The sequence below is a fragment of the Halictus rubicundus genome, chromosome 14 (genome assembly GCF_050948215.1).
Source record: "Halictus rubicundus isolate RS-2024b chromosome 14, iyHalRubi1_principal, whole genome shotgun sequence".
In the NCBI taxonomy this organism is placed as follows: Eukaryota; Metazoa; Arthropoda; class Insecta; order Hymenoptera; family Halictidae; genus Halictus; species Halictus rubicundus.
Window position 1 is genome coordinate 7,947,062 of NC_135162.1, and position 20,062 is coordinate 7,967,123.

Below are 20,062 nucleotides of genomic sequence, written 5' to 3' on the forward strand. Positions count from 1 at the left end.
GGATTCGCGGACAACAAATTAAACTCAACAGAGGTACATCTATCTATCAAAATAAAACTGGAACAAAAAGCAACCAAATTGCAACAAAGATACGATTTATATTTGTCGATAAAAATCTCAGTCAATATCAGTGACTCGTTGCTCAAAACAATAGTAGTGTGGACTTTAATGGAAGCCTTCGCTCAGTTAAGAACAATAAGTGGATGGAATTGAAAACATTAAAAGAATTTAAGAATTTGCCTGTACTGTTTTCATCTCGTTGAGATTATTGAAGAAAAAAATTACAATTTTCTTTGTCACATATTTCTTACAATTGACGTAGACAAATTTTATTTTGCATAAAAACCTGCAGTGCAGCAATAAGGTTGCTTTTTGTTTGCAAGTAGTTATGATTTGACAAGATGGAATATTTTTACAGTTAACACCAGCCCCTGTACCACGAGGCAGCAACAGTTTCAGTGGAATTATGGTAGCGCCATGTTTAGTGGTGGCAACAGGGTCGTAGTAGCGGCAAGTTTTGTGGTGGCAGCGGCGATAGCGTTCACGGTAGCGGCGGGTGTTGAGGTGGCAGTAACGACAGCGTTAATGGTAGCGACAGGTTTTTTTATGGCAGTGGCGGTAGCAACAATATGCTTCACAGGGTGCACAGCTTGTGGAGTATTGGCGATAATATCGTTGACGTTAGGATTGGCAGTAGCGTTGGCAATAGGGTTGACAATTCTAGTCGGAGGGGCATGTCTAATGGGAACGATAATGATAGCGTTTCTAATAGGAGCAACAATGTTAATCGCAGGGGCGGTAATGGTAGTCACAATGGTAGCGCTAATCATAAGTCCTAGGAAACACGTTAAAGGCAACGCTCAGTATTACCTTCGCGATTCCACCCACTAGTAACCTAACCTTTCTAACTCTCCAAAAGTATATGGTGCACCAAAAGGAAAGTATTGATGGTACAATCGTGAATGCGGGCGATTCTACAATGAAAAAAGGAGTCGAAAATATGGGATAAAGTTTTCTCATTTGACGCCACGTTTTCGAGAAAATCGAGCTTGAACTCGAAATCGAGCTTCATGACCTTCCGTTTGTACTTGCAAATACTAGAGCACGCGAACCTCGATTTCCTCGAACACGAGGCATCAAAAAATGGTATTCCCCTTTTCGACTTGTTGTTGCATTTGGAACCACCATGCGCTTGTACCGTATACTTTCAAAACGTAGGAAATAATCGCTGTTAGATAATGCTTTAACCCGTTAGTATGTACAATGACTCCCACTAATGTTCGTACGCTCTTAAAAATCGCATAACTTTGTCAATACTGGACTATACTACTTGAATGTTTTTGAGAAGTTAGAACAATTGGATCACTACATAACGTGAGAAAAATGTTTGGTTAAAATTGCAATTGGTCGAAATTGCAGAGAAAGTACTAAAAGTTGTATTTTGCAACTTTTTTATGTGGACTTACATTGAAAATTTAGAAAGTAGGATTTGTAGATCTGTATCAATTATACATATTCCGAATATTCCATCTAAATCGGCCAACATTGCACTGAGCTACAAACACATAACGATGAAAACTTAAGGGCGAAAGTCGCAGAATTTTGGCCTTCTCAGGAAATTTCGCCCTTATGTGATCGTTTTGGAACATCTGCAGCTCATTACAGCGTTGACCGATTTTGATGAAATTCTCAGAACATGTATAATTCATACAGATCTACAAATCGTACTTTCTAAATTTCACAACACAACTTTTAGGATTTTCTCATTTTAGACCAATTGCAATTTATGTAACAAAATTTTTCTCACGTTATATAGTGATCCAATTGTTCTCAAAAAAATTCAGGTAGTCCAATATTGACAAAGTTATGCGATTTTTAACCCACTAACGCCCAAGAATTTTTTAAAAATAAAATTAATAAAACACACACACCAGTACTTAGATATTTATTAGAAGTAAATCCATATATGACAGTAATAGAAAAAAAAAGTAACAGGAAGCGATATATATGCACACACATATATATGCTCAATCGAGTACAATGGGCTTATGAATGGTGTTGGACGAAACAGTCTCTTTCAGTACACAACGTAACCTTAAACTTAATGCATGCCCATCTCACCCTCATATGACTATCGTTCCTACACTGTACTGAACGGATATCAACATACCGGACTGCAGAATCAAAATAAGTGCTAATATCTCGTTTATGGTCGGTAAAAAAGAGATAACCATTAGTAATACAGCTTTCCACGTGTTTAGCGAGTACTTGCAAACGATGGTCAAAACATCTAGTCAATCTCAGATGGCGCTAGAAGCAAACAAATACAATCTTGTTATCCTGTACTCATGCGAGTACAATGGGCGCTAATGGGTTAAGAGCGTACGAATACTTATGGGACTGAGTGTGTACATAGACATAGAAATTGAGCACGGGGCAGGAAAGGTAACGGGTCTGTAGGATCGGTAGGAAATCGGGGCCAGGAAGGTGCATCGGTTGCGGGGTGTGTGATGCGATATTAGGTAGCGTCGGCGGTAGCGATGTGCGTGACTGCGAGGATAGGGGTTGCCGGTGGTAGCGGCGAGAGAGTTGACAGTGGCGGTGAGGATGGCGGTGGTGGCGAGGATGGCGGTGGCGCGGTAGCACTGTCGGTGTAGTATCTGCGAGGCGACGAGGAAGTCTGAGCCAACGACGGAGACGAGGCTAAGAGGTTCGGGCAGGGTCGTCGGAGCTCGGGCGTCGTCGTATCTCGCCGCCTTGCCTGCCATGACTGGCCGGCCTCGGCCTCGCGGGGGGTGAGGTGCCGCGTCTACGAGGGAAGCATCGCCGGCGAATACGGCGCGCTGATTGGTCGGCGCGTGGGAGAGCCGCCCGCCCGAGCTCTCTGTGGCCGGCAGTCGGCACCGAGCATCCAGACAGAGCACATCGAGCCATCGGAGTCGGTGTGATAGACGGAAACACGCACCTCGGGACCTTATCACGGGCACGATGGCCGTCCGGCGCGTGCACCGTCAACATCAACAACCGACAAACAACAACGTCGTCACCGTTGTCGGGGTGCGGTACTTGTCGCGCGTGTAATCCCCATTAATACATCTCGTCCATTAACACATTACACATCTCACACGACACAGACACACATACACATACACGCACACAACACGAAAAGAAAACACACACACACACAAGGGATATATAACATAGAAGCCGCATTATCGTGCGCGCTGCCCAAAACGACCGTGTGTGGCCTACCATCGTGCGGATACCGTGGCGCGCAGATGGTGCACGCAATAAGAAACGAAAACAGAAAACGAGATCGCGCGACTCACGGGATACTCGCGATTTTCGCCGCACGCTACGACCGCATCACGTTCCACGACATCACCTCCTTGTTGTTGCCCTCTCGTTCCTATTGGCCGTGAACGCACACACCTATCCTTCTCGCGCGTCGGCCTTCCCACGCGGTCCTCTCGTATCTTCGGCGAGATTACGGTTTCGGTCAGAGTATACGAGGCACGAAACGCGACGCGGCCCCGTGTTCGAAAGCTGGTCGTCTCGTCGAAACGCGTCGCGTCCGTTCCCCGTTGTGTTTTGACTGGTGGTGCATTTTATTCGTTGTCTCGCGCGCGCGTTCCTCGTCCGGTGCAACGTTCTTGTGTCGTCGTCGTCGACCCCCGTCCCCCCTTCCGGAAGTGTGTTGCCTTATAATCTCCTCTGTCAAAACGACGACGGTGGCGACGGTATCAGTGCGAAGGCAGAAAAGTGACAGTGACGGTGAACCATTTGTATAATTTGCTCTGTGTTTCGTTCGATCGCCGAGAAATATTGTCTGTGCGGCTGAATCAGTGAGACAGAAAAGGGCCCACTGCCACTGGTGTGTCTTTTCTGACGGTGGTAGCATAGCATTCGCGGGGTCCGACGGATCGCTCTATCTCTATCCTTCTTTGCGGTAGTCGACGCGAAACACGTCGTCGTCGTTCTATACTCTTTGTCACGGTCCGTTGACGAAACGGTGGCAATAGTCTCGCGGCCGGTCGCGGATCCGGGGACCGGCATTCGAATTTCCCGCGTCGGCCGGCCCCGGCCGCCTAACCTCTCGTTAGTCCGGCGGACACACCTCTCGCGTTAAATCAGCGGACAACGAGAGAACAGAGAGGAAGACGGTGGCCGTCGCTCGGCCAGCAATAATGCCGCACGTGAGCAGCAGCGGCGGCGGCGACGATCTCGGCAGCGAGGACGAGGTCAAGGTCTTCAAGGATGAGGGCGAGGACGAGAAGAGGTCCTCCGAAAATCTCACGGAGGAGAAAAGCTCCCTCATCGACCTCACGGAGTCCGAGGTGCGTCTCCAACCCCCCCTCCCATGCAACATTGTTTGTTTACCCGCCAATCTGGTCGTACGAGTTTTGCGAACGCCTAGCGTCGCCTACACGCGACCAATCAACGTCTTCCTTTATCCGACCGAGGCTTCTCTACGTCTTCCGTGTGACAGCCTAAGGACGTCGCCATTAAGTGCGTGCATGTGTGTTGCAGGAAAAGGGCTCGCTCGCCGGTGGAACTTATGCGACGACAGGCAAGACATCCACGAGATCCGATCTCAGCCCCGTTTTCGGTGAGTACCACTATCTTTTTTCCCCTCTATTGTAAGCCTTGTTCTAATCGGGGACCGACAGGGTCGTTGCGCGTCATCGATGCTGATGACTTCCGGAACACGCCGGAGACTGCGTGCGTGCGTGCGTGCGTGGTTCATTCGGAAACGTGTAGTCGTCAATGAACTCGTAGGCATACGTGTGCACTTGAAACGCTCACGGATTTTTATGAAATTACATGTTGACGGGTTGATCTGTGAGCCAGGTTATTGCACATTGCGTTCAGAAAGGCGTCATTTTTAGCACATGCGAAGATCCAAAAGTCCCAGAGACGACTGAATCTAGTCGTCAATGAACTCGTGGGCATACGTATGCACTTGAAACGCTCACGGATTTTTATGAAATTACATGTTGACGGGTTAATTTGTGAGCCAGGTTATTGCACATTGCGTTCAGAAAGGCGTCATTTTTAGCACATGCGAAGATCCAAAAGTCCCAGAGACGACTGAATCTAGTCGTCAATGAACTCGTAGGCATACGTATGCACTTGAAACGCTCACGGATTTTTATGAAATTACATGTTGACGGGTTGATCTGTGAGCCAGGTTATTGCACATTGCGTTCAGAAAGGCGTCATTTTTAGCACATGCGAAGATCCAAAAGTCCTAGAGACGACTGAGTCGGGTTCACGTAATAAAAATCGCTGTAGTTTTCTGGATCTTCTGCAATGAAGACATTTACTGATTCATTTCTCATAGAACCTTCTTTATAATTTCGATAATTGTACTGGGGGGTGGTATTAGATATGAAATTAGGAAATAATTGAACACCTCCGTACACATATTCACAAATGTATTCTCACAGCTTTAACATTCGGAAAACTGTAGAATAGCGTTCGGGTAGCATTGGCCACGAAATGTATTCTTCAATATAAATATGCAATTCGTAGTTGGCAGACCAATCAGAAGTGCAAACAAATAAAACTAAATTGATAATTGTACCAGAAGTTCGGCAGTATCGTGGCCCGCGTCTGTAACGGTGTTCGTTGCATAAAATCGGGAATTTTTTGCACACGCTTGGCAAAGAAGTCCGCGGAAAATCGCGATAGCAGATAGTCGATGGTATCGCCGATAACGAGATCAGAAAAGTCGTCAAACGTACATATATCTGCCGTCGGCCGTTTATCGTTTGGCTCGGCTATGAAATCTGATAACGTGTTATGATATCGTATGCTCGTCGCAGAGGCCAGCTCTGATTCATATAAATTAACGTCATTGTAGGCGGTTATCTTATGATCTTGTAACATAATCTACTCATGGCAAATCGCTTTTATGTCCTAATGATAATTTAGACGGGTCGCGTCGGGTTCGATTCACCGTCGTTCCAAAACGTTTTCCCTTCCCCGCGATCAATGATGTCGCACACCGACACACACGCACGCACACCGTGAATAAGATTATCGGCATCGCGTTATCGTTTGTTGCACCGTATCTCTCTTTAGAAAACAACGGTTTTCCCGCGTTTTTGTCGATTCCGATTTCGTCTCGGGCTCCCGTCGAAAACGCAGCGCCGGCTGCAGCTTCCGGTTGTTCGACTCTCGTTAAACACACGCCCATTTATCGCGGCGACAATTATTCTACCCGTGTTGCGACGAGTAATTGGAATTTCGCGATGGAACATCGATAAAATTCCGCTCTCGTATAGTTTTTTTATCCCCCTCGTTGTTCTCTTGTTCCGACGGCGTTACCTTGTTACCGGCATAATATTTTTGCCGCCAGAAAGTGTTAACCGGGAAGAGTTCCGTGATTTTATATTGCAATTCGTTCGAATTTAATTGCATTTTTAGCGCGGGTCGCAGAAACGGTGTTGCAATCTTGTCGCATAATCGTTCGAACCTATCCGTACAACCGGCGAACCATTTTGCATTATTTTAATACAAAGTACAGTAATTTCGTCCGCTTCGTTTACAAAAATGTACAAACATTAGCAACTATATCATTAGGTGAAGAATGCGGTATTTGCAGTGAAGTTGCCGGAAGGACTCAATAGTTCACCGCGCAACTAACTAAATGAAAGTCCACTGTTTAAGTTGACGCGCGAATTGTTGCTCCCGGCGAGAATTTTCATTCATTAAATTGTAGTCGAATCGCACGGACGCGTTCCGTGGGCCGCGCCAACAGAGGTTTAAAAAAATGCAACAGTGTTTTCGATTTCCGGGAAATATCGCATCGGGGCGCAGTTCGAAGGTATTTTCAAAGAAAACTAGGCGCCACTGTGGTGGCCCCGCTTCTGCTTTTACAAAGGCACACAATACCGTTTCTTTCTGTCGCTTCCAAATATGGCGACGCTCGGGTTCGCGGAAACGGCAATAAAATGCTTGGCTCCCCGATGTATCGCTCACAAAAATTTCGAAGCCGTTTTATTGGCGTTCGAACTACAACGGTCCTTTCTGTTCCATTTTTTTCTTCCCCCCCGACAAGCTTTCGAAAGTTTCACGTTTCTTTATTTTCGGCGAGGTTCGAACGTCTAGGCATTTCGAACCTCGAAAGTCAACGGTGGTCGGTAAAAATTCAGTTTCAATTTTGCGTCGCAATTCAGGGGACGCGAATCATTTAATTAATTCAAGGGACAGTTTCAAATCCGGTGGATTTCGGTTCCCGGCGGGATAATGTTTCTTTTCGGAATTTTAATGCGAACTCGATTAAAAATTCCCGGACCGACGTGTTTCCGCTTTTGTAGCGTCGGGAAACATTTTCAAAATTCATCGTGACTCGCCACGGTCGTTTATTCGAACGGGGGGGGGGAGGAGGAGGAGGAGGAGGAAAAACAGCCGAAAGAATGGAAAAGTAATGGCGCGGGCGAGAGGAAAATCGAATTGGCGCGGTTAAAAGCGAAAAGGGTTTTCGGCGAGAAACCGCGGGTGAAAGTTAATTCCAATTTGCCGAGGGAAATTGACCGAAGTTTACGGAACGCCATTATTCTCGCGACAGGTTTGAAACAAATTGTAACTCGTTAGCGACGGGGCTATACAATGAAACACTCCGGATCCGCCGCGCCGGCCGCTTCTTCCTCTCCCCGTTGCCGACTTTGTCACTGACAAATCGATGTCGTGCCGGCGAACACGCTGTCACCGTGTTGCCAAAACACTTTAACAAGTTACGGACTGTTACGCCGACGATTTTCACTTGAAACGCACGATCTACGTGCTCGGAGGAGTACATACTCCAACGATGAATCAAAAACTCCTCCCCTCCCCCTTGATTGATCTTCGACTGACGCAAACCACAGGGTTAACCATTATCACTCGAATGGCCTCTAAAAATTGCTACATTATCATTTAAAACAATTTTTACACTGGTGTCTAAGAAATTCGTAAAAATTTCAGTGTTTGTTTAACACGTTGACTGCCATGCCATCCATATATGGGCGACGGAATTGTTTGTCCAGGTTTTTAAATGAATTTTTACGTTAATATATTCGTTGTACCAAATTTGATTAGGATCTGTAAAACACGACAAACTTGGAGGACTACTCAATGTCATACATTTAATTTTTTCAATTTTTATTTCATTAACCCTTAAGTGCATAGGTAAACTAAATATTAGGAACATGAATGCATACATGGGGTCCATTGAGGAGACCCCACTTATCTAATTCCTTGCTAACTTTGATTACAGCAACAATTTATTTCTGTAAACACATTAAACATAACCTAAATATTGACAGGAGCAAATAGTTGAACTCTCAGTTCACAAATGGCGCGGCAAAAAATGTTAACACAAAATCCAACGCTGGGGTCCTTTGCAGACCCCACTCATGCATTTAAGGGTTAAATAACTTACTTTGATTTTATGGAGTTTTGGAGGTTTCTAGTTTGGCAAAGTGTTAATAGACGTCATATGCATAGAAGGAAATAAATTATGCGAAATATTCTAGGCCAGGAGAAATGTTTTTAACACTACCACCTACCACCGCCGGTCAAAATGACCGGTTCCAGATTTTGATCTTACCATTACTGGAATTATAAAGATGCTTTCGTGGGAAATGATTGAATATATTTAGCAGAGCATGTATTATAATACGAACCGCTCAAAATCCAAATAAATTCAATCTCGCCATTTTCATAAGACACCATGTCACTTTTAAGGCTCGGTAGGGTTAGTGTTAAAACAGCTTCGAGCGCAGAGGGTTAACATTCGATTCAATAATAATTTTTCTGGCGGTTCGGACCGAGATAACGACTGTCGGAAACCGTGGACTATACTTTTAGACCAGGGTTCAGATAACAAGCCCTGTTCCGAGATTAGATCATCTGCCAGATGACGCTTGCGGGCAAAGTGCTATAGTCTGTTGAGAAGTTGCAGTGTTTGAGGGGAAAGGGGAGTCTCATCTCATTCTGTACAAATATTTTATTACTCGGTCAATTTCACTTTACTTTTATCATTTTAAATAACCCATTTTGTCAATTATAACGTGGAAAAGAGTTAAATTGTAACGTACATACGTAACGTATTACGCTTCTACCGTAACACGTGGTCCGTCTCGTGCACTATCCACCATTTTGGATTATCTTGTGACGTCAGTTGAGGCCACCAGATCACCGTTCCTGAGCACATACTGTACCTATGCTGGATTCTACTATGGTCCTAGGTCGGATAATAAAGTTTGAAGATTTTGAAGAGATTGGGTATTTCAATCGGAAACTGACGGCTGTCGACGGGTCATTCTGGACCCGTAAATTTTTGTCAGCGATCCTTTCACAGCATCAAAACTTTTTCTACTTTCCAAGCATTTTACACATACACGATTGCTAGGGAACTTATTTTCTGAATATTTTCAAATAAGGACCACAATATTGATGTAATGTTTTACAAGAACTAGGAGCGGAACAAAAAAGATAGCAGTTACTTATGGCAGAATCAACGCTGCGCTTGGACGCAGTCGCCTCATCGGTTAGCGCAAGAAATTGTTTGTCAGACTCGCAGCGCGGTCTCGGTTTTGTTAATAATTTTCCACCAATACGTTCCTCGAATATATTCGGAACCGTTTGTTCGACGACACGTTTGTCGCTGTTTCCGCAACATTGTAGCCTCCTCGATCATAAATTGCTGCGAAAGAGGTGCATCGAGCATGTTCGAGCGTCACGCGGTCGAAAAGGAAGATCATCCGTCTTCGAGCGCAACAAATTGCGCCGCGGCCTAAGTGATTCCCGACGATGTATTTTAGGAAAACCATATGTTACGTTAAACGGCGGCCGCGTACATTGTCACGTTCCATAAAAGCGTAAACGAAACCGCGGAGTGTTAAATTATTGTAATTTGTCTTGTCCCGGACGGTAGCCGGCCCGCCACGCGAAAATCACTTTCTGTGACGTACAATTACGCGCAAATAACGCGCGCGGATCAGAATTCGTTGCACTCGCCGTCGTGGGAGGGTAAACGCGAGAGAGAGAGAGAGAGAGAGGGAGAGAGAGAGAGAGAGAGAGAGAGAGAGAGAGCATGATGGAGGGGAAAGGTAGGGGGGAGGGAGGGAGCGTACAAAATATTACGTCGGGATCCGTCGTAATCGCTTAAGTGGTTAATTATGGTGCTTCGAGGAAGGCTAGAGGAGGCTGGAGGTGGGATTAATCTTGGCATCAATTACTTCACTGGACCCTTTTTTTATGCAGACTGAAACTAGTTTCCCGGCTAGCAGTATCCTGAATGGCGCGCGTGATACCTCCGATGGACCTTTTTTCCATTCATTAGACAGCCATATACCGCGCTACACCTCGTTAGTACCTAGCATTATTTCCCCGACGATTGTTCGGCGAAACACTCCGCTCTTCCCCGTAATAGTCATCTCCTTTCTAACCCGATGTCCTTTCAATTAAAACCGGCAACTCGCACAAATCGTTGCTGGTCGATTAAAACAGTCCCGCAAAACTCTCTAATAATCTCTACAGAAATTTCGAGTCTCGAGCTTGGACGCAAGTTTCAAGAAGTTTTTCGACGAAACACTCCGCTCTTCCCCGTAATAGTCATCTCCTTTCTAACCCGATGTCCTTTCAATTAAAACCGGCAACTCGCACAAATCGTTGCTGGTCGATTAAAACAGTCCCGCAAAACTCTCTAATAATCTCTAAAGAAATTGCGAGTCTCGAGCTTGGACGCAAGTTTCAAGAAGTTTTTCGAACTAACAATTTTATTCGATATTAATGACGTCATTTCGAAAGAAAAGAAAATCCCCGCTTTTTCTTCTTCTTCCGAAACACGGCGAAGGCCGGTCCCGAGCCTTATATCGAGAGGAAAGTGGAGCATCGGCGTGGGTCAGAAATGACCCGGGTATTGAAATTCGCTGCTTCTTAAAATTGGTCACAGTTTTCAGGGAATGTAAGATGATTTTCGCTTTGAATAGTGCACATTCCAGAGGATTTTTTCTCCTTCATCCAAAATACGGCGAAGGCCGGTCCCGAGTCTTATATCGAGAGGAAAGTGGAGCATCGGCGTGGGTCAGAAATGACCCGGGTATTGAAATTCGCTGCTTCTTAAAATTGGTCACAGTTTTCAGGGAATGTAAGATGATTCCCACTTTGAATAGTGCACATTCCAGAGGATTTTTTCTCCTTCATCCAAAATACGGCGAAGGCCGGTCCCGAGTCTTATATCGAGAGGAAAGTGGAGCATCGGCGTGGGTCAGAAATGACCCGGGTATTGAAATTCGCTGCTTCTTAAAATTGGTCACAGTTTTCAGGGAATGTAAGATGATTCCCACTTTGAATAGTGCACATTCCAGAGGATTTTTTCTCCTTCATCCAAAATACGGCGAAGGCCGGTCCCGAGTCTTATATCGAGAGGAAAATGGAACATAGGCGTGGGTCAGAAATGACCCGGGTATTAAAATTCTCCACACCTTAAAATTGGTCACAGTTTCCAGGGAATACAAGGTGATTCCCACTTTGAATAGTGCACATTTCAGAGAAATTTTTCTTCATCCGAAATACGGCGAAGGCCGGTCCCGAGTCTAATATCGAGAGAAAACTGCAACATCGGCGTGGGTCAGAAATGACCCCGGTACTAAATTCTCCGCATCTTAAAATTGGTCACAGTTTCCAGGGAATACAAGGTGATTCCCAGTTTGAATAGTGCACATTTGTTTAAAATATCACGGCCTAAGTTCGCACATTTCCGAGAATGTTTCGTTGGAGTCGTCTCCGGCATAAATATTCGGCAAGTTCTTCTTTGTAAGTACGCCCGTTTCGCGAGGGTCGAAATTTTCGGGCCATAATTTAGCAGCATTGCGTGTTCCGCACCGAAGGTGCACTAACGATGTATCGGTATAATAGCAGAAAATGCAAAGAAGAACGTGCTCTCTCTCTCTCTCTCTCTCGGGCGTCGTGACAGTGCGTGCTCCTCGCTGGCAAAGTAATTTCAAAATACACGAACGCGCCCGAAATTGCGTCTTTCGGCGATGCGCGGCTATCGACACGGTAAACCGTGCCCTCGGAGAAATTATTATTGCACACAAACGAGAGCTCGACGACGCCCCTCGATCCTCGTAAATTTCGTGTTTCTTAGAATCCCAATGGGAGCAATGTTTTCGCGTCATTATCGAACACTCCCGTGTGCGCCGCGAGAGCTTCCAGATAATTTCTAGAATTCTGACGGGGTATTAAAATGATCTCCGTTCGCCATAATGGCGGTGATACTTGCGCGGTTCTAGAAAGCCATCGGCAGACCGCGGACCTTATGCAGCTTCAAGCAGGAGATAAATTAAAATAACTCTCGAGTTATATATTTACTGCCGTGTCTAAATTTTCTTGTTAATTGTTCTGACTGCTGTTTGTCGTAATTGGTGCAAATCGTTTTCATTCTGCGTAACAAAAAATGTTGGAAATTTCTCCTGTACTGACTCTTGTTCTTTGTAACTGATGCAGATCATTTTTATTTTACAGAAATTTAGCATTTTCTTTTTTGTTGAAAGATTCTTTTTCTTTTTCTTTTTTTTTGGTTTCCATAAAAATCCGCAGTTCAATTATATGTGCAAATTGTCTGCTTCGTGGACGCGCATAGTCTCCTGAAAATATGTTTCCGGGAATTCTCGTGACTGGCCGCCTCGAGCCACTGACTTGACAAACGTTTCCAATTATTATACTTTTCCGCAGTCACTCAGATTCGCCAGATTAGCTTGGTTCGTTGCGCTCTCGGCACAGGGGTCTAACAAACCACTGATAATTATCGGACATGCCAGGTTTGACGCAACGATGGGTCCAAGCGCATGTCTTGATCTGAGCCGAACGGAGCTACACGATCTTAGTCCACTGGGGGAAATACTCGATGGTCATCACTCGAGGAGCTGCCCCAGTCCGTGTTTACACGCGCTGTGTTTTTTTTTTGCGGTCGACGCGGTCACAAGAAACCAGTAGCCCTACGCGATCTATGTCACAGAACGGACCCGAGAATTGGGCTTAGATCGAGGCTTCACAGAACGTTCGAAATCAGAGCGTACCGTGAGAAAATCGTCGTCAAGTATCTTCTTTAGGATTACGAAAGATCGAGAGAAAATTCCGCGGTCTGTGTTATCTGCATTGACGACACCAGTAAAATAAATATTAGAGAATTACATGACCGGGTAAACTTCCGCCAGTTCTAAGCATATGCTTAGCGATTCCTTCTGTCGTGTTTCTCGAAGCTCGCTCTGGCACTAGAAAAGAAACCATTAGCCTCAATGCCTACGTACAACTTCGTAATTTATCAGTCGTGCATTGTTTCGTAAGCAACAAAATACGATTCCCTCGAACTTTGTATTTTCTGATTCTTACTTGGAAACGATTGTGGTTAATATTCTCCGAGTTAAGAGTCCGTAAGAGTCCGTATAATGAGAGCAACTGAATTACTCAATGACGGATCTTTATGCAAAATAAAAATTGTCTGCACCGGTTCCAAGACGCGGGAGCCACTTAGGAATTGTTTCTCTGCCTTTAACAATTTTCAAAGATTGAAAATTACGCGGATTTGGCATACACAGACCGGCGGGCACGAAGCCACGCCCCTTCGGGCACGAAGCCACGCCCTTACGGGCAAGGTTGCGTGTATTTGTCACAGCCAGTGTCACCAGATGAGGGGAGGGAGCACGAATCGAGTGGAAAAAGTTACCCTCTCCCTCTGCCAGTGCCGGAGTATGCTTAGAAATGTGGAAAATAGCGCGGTAGAAGGGGAAATTAGAGTGGGGGGACAAGTCTTGATCTGGCGACACTGGTCACAGCTCCGTGGCTAATTATGGCTGTGCTACGTCTTCCCCCACTCCGCTAGGTCAGTTGCCCGTAGGTTTGGCCGCAGCTGTGCCCACGGGCAATATTTTCTCAATAATTAATTTTTGAAATCTAACTTTCTGGATAAATCGTCTCGAATCTATAAATACTAACAATTGAGAAATAAAAATTAGTTACTGTTCCTCCACCGTTTGAAATTAAACGCACAAAATGGGTCTACTAGTTACAGGTTCGATGTTGATCGACTTCGACAGCGAATAGCGTAGCTCGAGGATGCAACGTTCTCGCAAGACTCGCATAATCCGAGGGAAACCGTGTAAATAATGAACGCCGCGGGTACAGCAGCGCGGATTAACGCAGACTTTCGCGGGGGTTCGCTGCTCGTCGAAGTTCGCTAAATGAGATTTTTAACAGCAGCATCCGCGCGTGTTCGCCGGAAATTTCGCGCGCAATTTCAGCGCGGGGACGGGCGTGTTGTGTTCGGGCTTGAAACAAAAAAAAAAAAAAAAAGGAAAGAAGAATTAAGTTCGAAAACGCGCGGCGGCGTATCGCGTCGGGACGCATTCGCAAGTGGGTCGCTCGTTTTCCGGAAGCTCGAGCTCTCGGGAGCACACGAGATTTTCCGTGCTCTCGTGTATCCCTCGCAATCCTCTGGTAGCAGCCGAGCTGGCAAAAGCTTGCTCGCCGGCCTGATATACACTTTGTCGCTACTTGGAAAGTGCCTCCGCCTCCGGATTGCACCTCGCCGCAAATATCCTATGCAACCCGGTCGCGTCGACGACGCACACTGGCCTGTGGAAAACCCGTTCTTTTTTTCCTGGCGAAAATTATTCTAGCGTTATCTCAACGTTTAAGGTTCTACCATAGTTGGCCATTCGACTCCAGCTAAGAATGTTATTACAGATGTTTATTAACGTTTCCAAAATCGAGGTGTCCTCCATTTTGTATAGAAAGGAAAAATTGATCTTAGAATTTGCAGAACCAAAATTTTGAAATTTTCCATTCGACTCGAGCTAAGAATATTATTAAAAATATATATATTAACGTTTCAAAAATCGAGGTATCCTCCTTTTCCCATCGAAAGAAACAATTTATCTTAAAATTTGCAGAGCCAAAATCTTGAAATTTTTCATTCGACTCAAGCTAAGAATATTAGTAAAAATATATATTAACCTATCAAAAATCGAGGTATCCTCCTTTTCCCATAAAAAGAAACAATTTATCTTAAAATTTGCAGAGCCAAAATCTTGAAATTTGCCATTCGACTCTGGCTTATTAAAAATATATATTAACGTTTCAAAAATTGAGGTGCCCGCCATTTTCTATAAGAAAGAAAAAATTTATTTTGAAATTTGTAGAGCTAAAATCTTGAAATTTGCAATTCGACTCTAACTAAGAATATTATTAAAAATATACATATATTAACGTTTCAAAAATCGAGGTATCCTCCATTTCCTATAAAAAAAAGAAAATTTATCTTGAAATTTGCAGACCCAAAATCTTGAAATTTGCCATTGGACTCGAGCTAAGAATATTCTTCAAAATATACATTAACCTTTCAAAAATCGAGGTAGCCTCCATTTTCCATAGAAAGGAAAAATTTATCTTGAAATTTGCAGTCGACTCTTCAATTTTTATTCGGTACATTTTCTTGCCAGATCATAAAAAAATTTTGACGAATAAAGAAATGCTCAAAACAATAACTGAAAATCATACAGCTCTACTATTTCAGGCATCAGTTCCTTGAAAGTGCAAACTAAAAAGTCGCAGGTTGTTGCACTTGAAATTTCCGGTTCATGAAATTTCTTATTTCATGCTCTATAATGAGCGGACTGCGGATTTTTATACAAAATAAAAACTTCCTACCTGAACTGCAACAAGCTGGTATAAAATAAATATTTAAAAAGTTAAAAATAATATAACACTCTACTTAAACTCGTCAAATGATTTTTTCTGCCTCGCATTAGACCTCAAATGTTTTATTGAGTTCTTAAAACAATTATTATCTATTAACACGTTCGCGGACGTGAATGCTATAGCATTCATTTTCATAGTGATGCAAAATGACATGAATGCTATAGCATCCAAATTTTATACAACCTTAAGTTTTTGTAATTAATATACATTTCAAAGTAATGACCAACTGTCATTACTAATGACAGTTAACTTATTATTATTGTTTATGTCTAATCAGATTTCGGATAGTACCACTAGTTTCAAGAAAAATTGTCGATTTTTGCAGCTCACTGAAATTTTTACTATCCGTGAACGTGTTAATAATAATATTGGTTTTCACTTCGAATTTCTGAATTTGGTCTTCGGAGCGATGTGTCCTCGCAAGGCCTGGTTGAAAATGTCTGTAATTTTGGATTTTCGAATATTTGGGGGCCTATCGATGTGTACAAAATTTAAGAAAAAATTCAATTTTGGCCTTGGCCGTTGTAAAGAGGAGGATCAAGGGAAATAGAGAGAGAAAACGTAATGACAAGAGAGAGAGACAGAGAGAGAGAGAGAGGAGGGGCAGGGGGATATAGGGTTGGTGGTGGGGGATTAGAAGGAACGAGGACCGTAAAGGAGGGAACGTAGGACCGAGGGGAGAGCCATAAACGATGTGTCTCGTTGTGCGAAGTAATTGACGAGTTCGCGTGTAGGCGGTTGGGCGCCTAGATCGCCTCGAGCATACCGTAGGCTTATCCTCGGAGACGAAAAACGAAACGAAACGAAACGAAACGAAATGAGCAGCTCTGATACCGGGCGAGAGAGGAGCCCGAGAGCTGAACCGAGCCGTGTCGTGTCGGGAGAAGCGGAAAGGGCAAGGAGGCAGAGGTTCGGGTCGACACATACACTATAGGCTACACTATACGCTACACTCTGAACGCGCGAGGAAACGAGACGAGAGAGAGAGAGAGAGAGACGACGGTGCACGTCCGTGGAAAGGGGACGGAGAGGAATTGATAGAAGAGTTGGTTAGCGGGCGAGAGAAGGAGAATAGAAATTGAGAGTGGGTTAGCGAGGAGGTGGACGAGGAGCGAACACGAGCGTGTGCGCGCGATAGAAAATTAGCGAAAGAGACGGACAACGGAAAAAGATAGAGCGAGAGAGGAGAATGCGAGGGGCGAGGGAGGGGAAGAGAGCTGCATCACCCTGAACTTGCCCGAATACCTTCCTCCCTCCGAACCTTACAGTGTGTATCCGCTCACCAATGCACATGGCACCCAAGCGAGTTCTTCTATCGTTCCCTCTCGCTCTCTCTTCCCTTCTCTCCTCTCTCTCTCCTACCCTCCTCTTCACGCCTTGTCTCCTTTCTCTCTCTCTCTCTCTCCCTCGTTCCTCCTGGTTCCCCGGTCCGCTCTTCTCGCTCGTTCCTCGTTCCTTCGCCTCGAATCTCGCTCTCGCCCTTTCAGACCCGCTTCCTTTTCTCGTCTTACTCTTCGCCTTCTCTCGCGGAGTTAACCCACCCATTTCTTACGCTCTGCATCGTATACCGGGTGTCGCTGTGTAATACTCGGGGATATAGATAGCAACGACGCCCGGCTACTTCCGGCGCGATGTCGACCAGACGCCGGTTATTGCTCGTCGACCCTATATCGTCCTGAACCCTTCACCCCTCCCGCCGGTAGGTCGACGATTTAACGAGGATACCGGGAACACGTCGAAATAGACTCGTTGCCACATTTTTCGAACCCTTTTTCCAGCCGCATTGCGCGCTCGCGTCGGCGAAATTTCTCGAAATTAACGCGCACGCGCCGCCATTTTTTGCCGCCGTCACGGAAAAACTGTGTTCGATAGTCCGCCGGAAGAAGCAGGCCCAATTTATGGCAAATAGACCGTTATGGATCTTGACCGTCCTCCGTGCACGTTTCTTGTTCTCAAACGTTTTAGAATGGCCCCTTTGTCTCGCCATTTCTGACGTCATTGGCCGGAACGCGGTGTGTTAGGGTTTATCTGCCGGAGGAACTGGCCTGTATGTATTTTAAATGGATTGAGCATCTTCGTGCGAGTAGAATACACTGATTTCTCGATATATGTCGCCAAGGCCTCGGTAATAAATGTCGCAGAATCATCCCCACTACTCGGACGCCGAGGAGTGTAAACTCAACACGGCTCGAGCATGTCTCCTGGACGACGCACGACGCAAGACCCGTGTTGTTGACATATATCGAGAATTCACCGTAATTGTCCATTCCACTCAGGAATTTCTTTATTTCTTGTGAACCATTGATCTTCGATTTTAAAAGGACTATAGACCCCCTTATACTGCGGTCAAGTTATTGAATGGAAGCCTCGAATACTCATTCGAGGGCCCATTCAATTATTTAAAAAAAAGACTGTATGCATCTTTGTAAGTGCATCGTCTTTTTAAACAAGCTTTTGCACAATTACTGCCACATTGTATACTTTTTCATACAGCGTTGTGCGAAATTGCCGGTACGGCAAGTGTTGAAATATTTGTATAGTTTTCTTCCGAGTCTGCAAAGCCCATTTAATATTAAAAAAAATATTTGGATTAGACTATACAATGAATCAATCGAATATATGCTAATTTTCGGTACGCTTGGAATGTAGCTAGAATGCAAGGAAACACTCTAATTCCGTAGATAAATAGTCTAAGGAAATCGGTTGGATGCGTCGACGAGGAGGACGTTTACGAGGAACGCGTTAAACGGGATCAGGATAAAATAAATATCAGGCAAATAGAGATAGAGAGATGGAGAGAGAGTAAACGAAAGTGTCCGCTGAAGGTTTCACGGGAATTGTGGGAACACCCGGTACATGAATACAGACACACCGACTACAGTCAGCATTATACACCTACCCTGACTCGCCTCTACCTACCTACCTGCTCGCTAACGAGCCTACCTGCCGGACTTCTTGCATTCGAAGAGGTTGCCCAAGAAGAGGGCCCCAACCCTGGCCCCCATCTCCTCCATCCCCCATCCCCCATCCCGTGTATCCCCCATAGGGTCTCCGGGCAAACCAACTACACCCCGCGGTGGTGCTTGCGCCTTCCTTTAGAAACGGTTAAACAAATTTCCTCTGTAAAACGGGCGCGTTCCTAGAAAAGAATACGAGAACTGTCCAGAGGAGGAGGGAGGGGGAGGAGGAGGGGGGCGAGGGGTACGGAGAGGAATACACGAAAACCTCTCGAACGGTGGAGACAGCCTCCGCCAGGAAATATGTTTGCTTTTGCCACGGCGTGTTTGCGGTCATGCTCGGGTTCTCTCGCGAGAGATCGGGGATTTTCGAAATTTTATAGCCGAGCATAAATTGAATTTATTGACACCGAATTTCGGTGCTCTCGTGCTGGCGTTTACGATCTATTTTCGTTCGACGATAGCCGTCGTTTCCTCGAAACGTATGGCGTTTGTAGGTTTCTACGGTGACTTTTAGAATTGTTTATAACGCCCGGACCCGGTGAACGTTGCCCGTCGAATCGAACGTGAACGCTCCGTTCGAACGCGGGTAAAACACGCCTTTTCGAATCTCCTGCGAATGCCATTCGAACGCGTTGCTTATGCATTTCGAATCATTCGTTTCGACGTGGGTCTGCCGATCGTGGACCGCACTGCGGTCGAAATCGGCTGGAAACTCGCAGTTGCATGATGCAGAAGTTGTTGCGACTCGCGGCTCTTTAGAATGGATGGCGACGATTGTCCTCTCAGAGCACGACAATTTGCAGAACTTGGAACTTTGAAGTACAGTGTTTACGCGATATGTGTCGCCAAGGTCTGGACGATAAACGTCGCGGAATTATCCCCACTACCCAGGTGGCCTTCTTGGCCCAAGGCAGTGAGGAAAGCTCTGGGATTTTTATCGGCTAGGATTTTGCGACAAATATAGAGTAGGCACTGTAGTTACCATTTTTCAGAACTCTCAAAAATTTACGGGACTTTTGTAGCACTTGGGGGCCATTTGTCTCCTTTCGACTCAAATTTGAAAATCTTCCTGTTTCTGCTCATCTCCAAATTTTAGCTCATCTTTCAGATTTAGCTTATCTTAGAGATCATAACGCTCTCCAAAGTTTAGGGCATTGAAATGGTCCAAATCGTTTAGAAATTTGACTTCTCGCAACTCTAGAAAACAAAAATTGTTACCACTTTCCAAGCCCACAACGCCTTGCACAATTTGGAACTTTGAAGTCGTCTAAAAGTCTGACAGCAGTTCCATAAAACGGAAATACAGCCTTTACACGATATATGTCGCCAAGGCTTGGACGATAACCGTC

General features: G+C 45.1%; 1 protein-coding gene across 3 annotated transcripts in view; it reads left to right on the plus strand.

Annotated features, from left to right (window-relative positions):
* The first annotated feature begins 3,759 nt into the window (after positions 1-3,759).
* Positions 3,760-20,062, plus strand: part of LOC143360890 (protein pangolin, isoforms A/H/I/S) — a 364,982-nt gene continuing 348,679 nt past the window's right edge. For all 3 annotated transcript variants that reach the window (XM_076800063.1, XM_076800064.1, XM_076800066.1), the window contains exons 1-2: positions 3,760-4,337; positions 4,531-4,609. In XM_076800063.1, coding sequence (XP_076656178.1) covers positions 4,188-4,337; positions 4,531-4,609 — 229 coding nt within the window. In that variant the 5' untranslated portion in view covers positions 3,760-4,187. The remainder of the gene's footprint in view (positions 4,338-4,530; positions 4,610-20,062) is intronic.